Below are 8,269 nucleotides of genomic sequence, written 5' to 3' on the forward strand. Positions count from 1 at the left end.
AAGAAGTGAATGTTTTGTCCGCTAAAAGATGAACTAGTCATAAAAATAACTTCTCTATTTCATCTTATCATTTTGAGGGAATTTGGAGGAATAAGTTTTCGTCACAACTAATTCATCTTCTACCATTACTTGGACAAACTATGCAAGGGTGTATCGACTTCTTCATTCAACATTCTAGCAAGGTATCCAATACGAGTGAACCCTATACACAAAATGAGCCCGGAGTTTTCATAAATAGGCTCCTTTAATAGCCTCGTTTTGAAGAGAAAAACCTAGGACCTATATATTGCTGCACTCGACTGTTATTGACATTAGTCGAGAAATTTTTTTGCCTTTTGGTATGTTTGAAGATATTGCCTCCTCCAAACTTCTCTTTGAGTAGCTAATGCGGTCGGCAGCACTCTCATTTGTTGTGCAATTTTTGCCATACCAAACTAAGGGTTGCTCAACACGCATCATGCCCCAAAATCAAAAGCATCGGTTAGAGAACAAGGAAAAAAAATCTAAAGAAGAAGAAGAGTAGGAATAAATAAATAAATAAATAAATAAACATCAACTTACCAGCCGCATCCACAAGAAGCAGAAAACATCGAGCAACAAGAAATCTAAAATACCTCAAAAGTGAATTACTATTCAAATGTGAAGAAAATAAATTTATGAAAACAACCACTAATTCAAATGGAAGAGCCCATCCAAAATTTACAAGCGAGAATGAATCTGGATAAGCACAACTAATAATAATAAAAAAATATCCCTCAATAAAAGGCCGTGCTAGGAAAAAAAAAAAAGAAAAAAAAAACCTACAAAGAGGAGGATAAATTTGGAATTCAATATGTAGAATTTTAATTTGCAGAAATATAGTAATTGAGATAGAGTTGGTCCTCACACAAGCTCTCAAATAAAACTGAATTTATTAATCGTTTGATATGATTCAATTAAGATTATTATATGAAAATATGGTCTATCATATTCTTCTCTTATTTGAGAATTGAAAGATATTTTATTTTGTAGTCAATCTTATTTTCTTTTTATTCATTTTCTTCCCAATGAATAGTAATATATTTATTAATAATAAAATAATAAAATAATAAAAAAACTCAATTTATTATACGTTAGGTGGAGCAACACTCAGGTTAGAAGGCAGAAATGAATGGAATAAGTCCGCGTTATAAAATCGTGGCGAGTCAGCTTGCTTCGTCCCACTCCAAGATTCCCTCCTCCTCTTCCTATTTTATCTCACCTTCGCACCTTCTTCTCACTCCCAGGAGGAGCAGTCGCAGACCCTTTCGCTATTTTCTCTCTACGTAAGCTCTCTCTCTCTCCCTCTCCTATCTATATTTACCTGTGTACTCCTTGCACTGTTGACTTTCAGTCGTCGAATCCAAGTTTTTGTGTTATTTCTTCCTTTCTTTCTTCATCTCACTTTGCTCGGTGCTTTGATTCATTTATTTTTCGTTGCGTAGAGTGGAAATCTTTGAATTGAATTGAATTGAATTGAATTACATGTTCGTCTGAATTCTTGAACTAGTGTGCGATTGATGGAATGACCATATAGAACAACTTAAAAAGATTCCAACTTTAATCCACGTTGCCCGAATTCGTGGCTACCTTTTTACTAAATTGGATCATGGCGATGGGTATTAAATTTGGTTTTGCAAGTGTAAATTGAATTGAGTAATTTCCTTGACCGAAAGAGGCCTCAAGACTTTCTGTAGCCGAAACTCTTACAGGTGCTATGTGGTAGTATCGAATGTGTGAGTTTACTATATGCCAATTCCAAGTTATGTAGAATTTGAGGTGGCAGATTGACTTGAAGAAATTACAGGTAGCTGTTGTCGATGTTGATCAAAATAATCAAAAGTAGCATCATTTTTCATGTTAAGTAGAATTTGAGGTTGCGGATTGCTTGTTTCTGTTGTTTGGAATATATCATACTTCTTCTGTATTCGATTGATGAAGGAATGACATGCTAAAACTCATTTGTTTCATTTAAAAGGAAAAAACAAGAAAACATAGTTTCTTTTTTCTTTTTCGTTCTAGGAGATTTGCTGTTTTTTTATGACCAGTGCTACCAACCGTTTGAGTTATGAGCTACTGCATAATTTCATTTGTCCCTTGACATCACATATTGACAATATCTTCCATGCAATCTACTCTGTAGTGAAAGATTGTCAACGCTTTTAGCCATGGGCAGTTCTAAAGATGGTCCAGTGAAGGAGATGCCTCTCGGGGTAGATGCAACAACTGAGGAAGAATATGCATCTCAGTCTAGGTTACTTCAAGACTTCACTAGTATTTCCAGCATTGACAAGGCATGGATTTTTAAGTCTGATAGCGGTACGATTTCTCATTCTTCTAACATGCACGTTCTTATCCTTACATACATGCAACAGATTCATATATATATGTACATTACATACGTAAGGAAATACATAAACACATGTACTTCCTCTCTAATTGAAAGCCAAATAATTTTTCCTAATGAGGACATGCACATTACACTTTGTTTCAGGAATTGGGTCTCAGGCAATGTTTTCAATTAGTCAACCGAATCTTTTGGCAAACAAGAGGAAGAAATTCATTCTATCCTCTCATATTTCAAGAGAAAGTAACAATTCTGTAAACTTCCAATGGTCCCCGTTCCCGGTTGAGATGACAGGAGTATCTGTATTTGTTCCATCCCCGTCCGGTGCAAAGCTTTTTGTAGTTCGGAATCCTGAGAACGAATCTCCCTGCCAATTCGAAATTTGGGGCCGAGGTCAATTGGAGAAAGAATTCCACATTCCCCAATCTGTTCATGGTTCAGTTTATGCTGATGGATGGTAAACATCGTGAATGCAGTCTTTCCAATTATCGCCATACATGATATTTGATGCTAGTCTTGTGTACTAGACGTTTTGTGCTTTATGCCTTTAGTGATAGTAGTAGAATTACGCCTCTGTTTTGATCATTAATCTTTTCATATATCTAGATTTCCTCCAGCATAAAAGAGTTCAAATTTTCAATGATACAGGTTTCAGGGAATTTCTTGGAACGCTGATGAAACTCTCATTGCTTATGTTGCTGAGGAACCAGCTCCCTCCAAGCCCACATTTACAGGTCAGGGCTACAAGAAAGGTAGTTCCACAGATAAGGACTTTGGTAACTGGAAAGGTCAAGGGGATTGGAAGGAAGAATGGGGGGAAGCCTATGCTGGAAAAAGGCAGCCTGCACTTTTTGTCATCAATATTAACAGGTCTTTAACAATTGGTTTAGTTTCTATTAGTACCAGGATTAGAAGTAAGGAGATTTCTTGTTTAAATGCCAGGCTAACTTTAATTATCCTATGCTGTACAGTGGAGAGGCACAAGCTGTCAAAGGAATTGAAAAGTCTTTGAGTGTTGGTCAAGTTGTATGGGCGCCACCAGTTAAAGGCTCGCATCAACCTTTGGTTTTTGTTGGGTGGTCAGAAGGTATCAGAAAGCTTGGTATCAAGTTCTGCTTTAACAGGCCCTGTGCATTGTATGTGGTCAAGGCACCAAATTTTGAATCGGAAGCCAATGGATCTGAACTCAAGTGAGTTGCTTTGTGCAATACTTATTGTTACTTTTTGTTTTTTTTGATCTTCTGCTTGTTAATTGTTTTGGAAATTCATTGTGCTTCTACATTTGATATAACTATAACTTTCTTTCACTGTTCTAGAGCTAGTTCAACTGAAGATCTTCCTGCTGTAAAGCTGACTCAAAGCATAAGTAGTGCTTTCTATCCACGGTTCAGGTAACTTTTTCCCCCATCAGACACTTAGTTATGTGTTCGTGTGCACTTTACGAGGGTCTGTAACATCATGCGGTACTCAAATTTAGTCCATGATATAAGTTTTTGACTTTTATAGCCTCTCTTTTAATTTCAAAACGGAAATTGATATCTTAGTATTAATTGAAGTTTGATGAACATTTGAATCGGAATTGTACTGATTGTTTCATATTATCCAATAGATGGTTGATTGTTTCAAACATCATTACGATTACTGATTCTGATTGTATTTGAAACATGATCAATGTAATTTTGGCAGCCCAGATGGAAAATTCCTTTTGTTTTTATCGGCTAGAAGTTCTGTGGATTCTGGGGCACATTCTGCAACAGATTCTCTTCACAGAATAGATTGGCCAGTGGATGGAGTGCTATCCTCATCTGCAAAAATTGTTGATGTGGTGAGCTCTCTGACTTTTATCTTTCTGTTTACTAATCAACTTTTATTTTCTGATTGATAATTTAAACTACTCAGTTCATTCCGTGTGCATGTAAATTATGGACAACGGTTCATTTGTTAGCATGTGCTTATAAGTAAGCATTAAGCATTTCCTTGTAAAGGTGTAAACTCATACAGGTTTGCATTCCAGAACTGTTAGGATTAAAGATCGTGGTTCGCTTACTTGTTTTGGTTGGATGCTGTTTTGCTATTTGCTAGTTGCTACCATATACCAGTGGAATGTTCTGTAGTTGATTTGTAAATTCGATGTTGTTATCATACACACTGAGGATGAAATTCAATATTAGAAATTTCCTTTGACCTGTTATCTTCCCTTTTTTTTATTCTGGTGTGCGGTACTTTTGTGCATGGGTAGCGAAACCTTGAACTCTAGGTTAATTGTCTTCAGCAAAAGGTTTTCATTTCATGAAGGTGATATCACACAACATAATAATATTAGTTTAGGAAATTTTTTATGAATTTTTCTCTCTGTCTCTCTCCCTGCTTATATAACTATACTTAATACACTTCTTTTTTGAAGATTCCTGTTGTTATGTGTGCTGAGGATGGTTGCTTCCCTGGGCTTTACTGGTCAAGTATCCTTAGTAATCCATGGCTTTCTGATGGATGCACAATGATCATATCTTCTATCTGGGGTAGCTGTCAAGTGATACTTTCTGTGAATGTTTTGAGGTAACTATAATGACTAATCATATGACACTCGTATCTCCATAGGGTCGTTACCTTTTTAACTTTTTATAACTGACCTATGAAAGTTATATGGAAGTACAGTGGCGAAGTATCACGTATCAGCTCTGCTGATTCAAATTCATGGGATGTTCTTACACTGGATGGGGACAATATCATTGCTGGTAAAGAAGTTGCCATTTTTTACTGATAATTACTCGGAAAAATTTACTGATCAATAACGAAATTTCACTTTATCTTTGATTTCTGAAGTGTCTAGCAGTCCAGTAGATGTACCTCATATCAATTATGGTTACATTGTTGATAAAGAAAGTACAAGTACCGCATGGAGTTGGTTAAATGTATCAAGCCCCCCAAGTGAATGCTCTGAGAAGGTCCATTAATCTGCTTTTCTATATTTCCATATATCAAGATTATCTTCAAAGCTTACATCTGTTCAACTCATGTTTCAACTTGCCATAGGTTAAATCTTTGCTTTCCTCTCTGCAATTCAGTATACTGAAGGTTCCTGTCAGGGATGTTTCTGGTAGCGTAACAAAAGGTATTATAAACCAATTATTTCTTGTGTGTCAAAAAAATTGATTTTAACATCCTGTATATGCTTAAAACCTTTCAGGTGCTGCCAAACCAATTGAAGCCATATTTGTGTCTTCCAAAACTAAAAGAAATGATTCGTTTGACCCATTAATTGTAATCCTCCATGGAGGCCCGCACTCTGTTTCATTGTCAAGCTTTTCAAAGTCCTTAGCATTTCTCTCTTCAGTTGGGTTCAGTTTGTTACTTGTAAATTATAGGTAAGCTCTTATTCTCCTTTTTGTCCTTTCATTCTGACTTTTCCTATCAGGGTCAACAAAATTGTGCTCCAATCTTGTTCAGATATTATGAGATTGGCCTACGGATATGAAAAGAAGTAACCATTTCTTTTAACTTCATCGGCTTTTATCTTGCATTGTTCTGACATGTTAGTTTATCTCAGAGGTTCGCTGGGATTTGGTGAAGAAGCACTTCAGTCCCTTCTAGGGAAAATTGGGTCCCAGGTGCTTACCTATATATATTTACCTTTAATCTGTTCTACAGCAATGTTATTTTTGTTATCCGAGATGGCATTGTTCCTTAGGGGAGCTTATTCTATAGCTCCTGTTTATTTATGTAGAGCCCCATGTTGGGCCATTTAATACTACTTTGGTATCTTACAGATAGACATACACACTCTCTGGCATAAATATATCTGTATATGCTTATGTATGCTAAGAATTTACGTTGTTAATATATTTGTGTAACTAGTATTTACTTTATGTATCTGCTTTTGTATTTGTAGACCCTAATATCTGAGTTTATTCACTACAGGACGTGGATGATGTGCTGGTGGCTATCGATCACGTCATTGACAAGGGGCTTGCCAGTCCATCAAAAATTGCAGTTCTTGGTGGTTCTCATGGCGGCTTTCTGACTACTCACTTGATTGGCCAGGTCTGGTAGTTTTGTAAAAAGCATGACTGTTATTTTTTAGTTGCTTTGAGGCTTCTCGCTTTAAGCTTTTTTCTTTTTTTTGTGGGGTACTAAAAAAACTTTTTTATTTTATTTTTGAAGCATCTATTACTTATGCCCGCTTGGTAGACGATCATTTTTTAGTTATACTCGAGAGTTGAACATATTTATGCTGCAGGCACCAGATAAGTTTGTTGTGGCAGCAGCGAGGAACCCCGTCTGTAATCTCGCATTAATGATCGGTACGACAGACATCCCAGATTGGTGCTATGTGGAGGCCTATGGAAGTGAGGGTAGAAATAACTACACAGAAGCTCCTTCTGCTGAGCATCTGACTCTCTTGCATAGCAAATCTCCTATTTCACACGTCTCAAAGGTGCTTGTTTAAGCTTTTTCTCTGCTACTATATTATTTACTTTTGATTTTGAAGCTTATACTATAAATTTCCTTTTTGCGAAGAAATTCAATAATTTAAAAAGATTTTATATAGTAAGAAGTTTGCTATTTGTAACTTTTTGAAGGGTCTATCTGCAGGTCAAAACACCCACCCTTTTTCTTTTGGGTGCTCAGGATCTTCGTGTTCCAGTTTCTACTGGATTTCAAGTAAGTTAACATGTTCTCCTAATGAAATACACCCTTTCTCCTTAATAGTTTAACAACGAAACAAGTGCTTGGATAATTATTCTTTTAGTTTTCGTCTTTTAAGTTGTTTTCCTTCCTCCCAAGGGGTGTGATGATTTTGATTCATAGACGTTTGCATAATTGGAATGATGGGGTTAGAAAAGTGATTTGGATGTTTATTATTCGTAGTATGCTCGGGCGCTTAAGGAAAAAGGAGTTCCTGTCAAAGTCATTGTGTTTCCACAGGATACTCATGGAATTGAGAGGTAAGCTTATGATCCAAATGTGCTTTGTGCATCGTAGTCACTAGTCACTACAAGCGAGGTCCTAAAGTTTCATGCTCGGATTTCCATCTTATACGAATTTGTGTGTTTGCAGGCCACAATCGGACTTCGAGAGCTTTCTCAACATTGGTGTCTGGTTCAAGAAGTATTTATCGTAAATGAGCAGGCATTTCTTCCCTGCTTTTACCCCCGTAGTTCGACGTCAAGAGCTTTCTTAAGATGGTTGCTTTTATGGCACAGTACAAATCAATCTACAATATACAGTCAAGTAGGTTGAATCCACCTTGAATCTGGATGAAAAACTATTGAATCCGGCTTGCGTTTGCTCAGCATATGTAATCTGGATGAAAAATTATTCTACTTGAAAATTTATGATTATTGAAATCAATAATACAACTTCAACTGAACGATTACGTATTACTATTAATAATAATTGGCTTTAATGCTCTATGTTTGGACCTGTTTTTTCAATTTAGCCCATGTGTTTGTATGTGTTAGTGTATATAGGGTAATTTGTTAAACAGTCTTTAAGTGAGTATAAACGTCTTTTTCTCACCCTTGTGAGATAACAGGGGCATGAATTTTCCTTGGCTTCATACTACACATTACATTTTTTATTTTGTATAGCTTTTTCAATCTACATTTGTCTTAGATTCTAATTAATTTATGGAATGAAAAGACTGGATAAATGACGCTTGGATTGCAAAGCCTCACCACAATATGTAGAGAACAATTTAATTTCCAATTTCCCCTACCTTGAATTAATACTTATATAATAAGCATTAAGTACAACTACTTAGTACTACAATCTAGTGATATTTTTTTTCACTTGTAAGTGAGAGGTTTTAGGTTCGATTTTAATGAAAAACGAATTTGAATCACATTATTATTAGCCCATTGTGAGGTTAAGCTCATCTCCTCATTTTTAATGTAAATAATA

The 8,269-nt window shown here is 35.9% G+C and overlaps 1 protein-coding gene across 1 annotated transcript; it reads left to right on the forward strand.

Annotated features, from left to right (window-relative positions):
- Positions 1-1,131: 1,131 nt before the first annotated feature.
- LOC103940576 (acylamino-acid-releasing enzyme) lies at positions 1,132-7,779 on the forward strand. Its single transcript, XM_009350721.3, has 18 exons — positions 1,132-1,304; positions 2,162-2,337; positions 2,513-2,822; positions 3,014-3,235; positions 3,337-3,555; positions 3,682-3,756; positions 4,052-4,190; positions 4,770-4,921; positions 5,021-5,100; positions 5,189-5,310; positions 5,399-5,477; positions 5,553-5,730; positions 5,913-5,973; positions 6,284-6,406; positions 6,603-6,800; positions 6,959-7,027; positions 7,235-7,311; positions 7,424-7,779. Exons 1-18 carry the CDS (start codon positions 1,147-1,149, stop codon positions 7,485-7,487), a joined length of 2,502 nt encoding a protein of 833 aa, XP_009348996.3. The 5' UTR covers positions 1,132-1,146; the 3' UTR covers positions 7,488-7,779.
- Positions 7,780-8,269: the final 490 nt, after the last annotated feature.

The sequence above is a fragment of a genome, unplaced genomic scaffold (genome assembly GCF_019419815.1).
Source record: "Pyrus x bretschneideri cultivar Hongxiangsu unplaced genomic scaffold, Pyrus_bretschneideri_v1 Contig21, whole genome shotgun sequence".
Taxonomy (NCBI): Eukaryota; Viridiplantae; Streptophyta; class Magnoliopsida; order Rosales; family Rosaceae; genus Pyrus; species Pyrus x bretschneideri.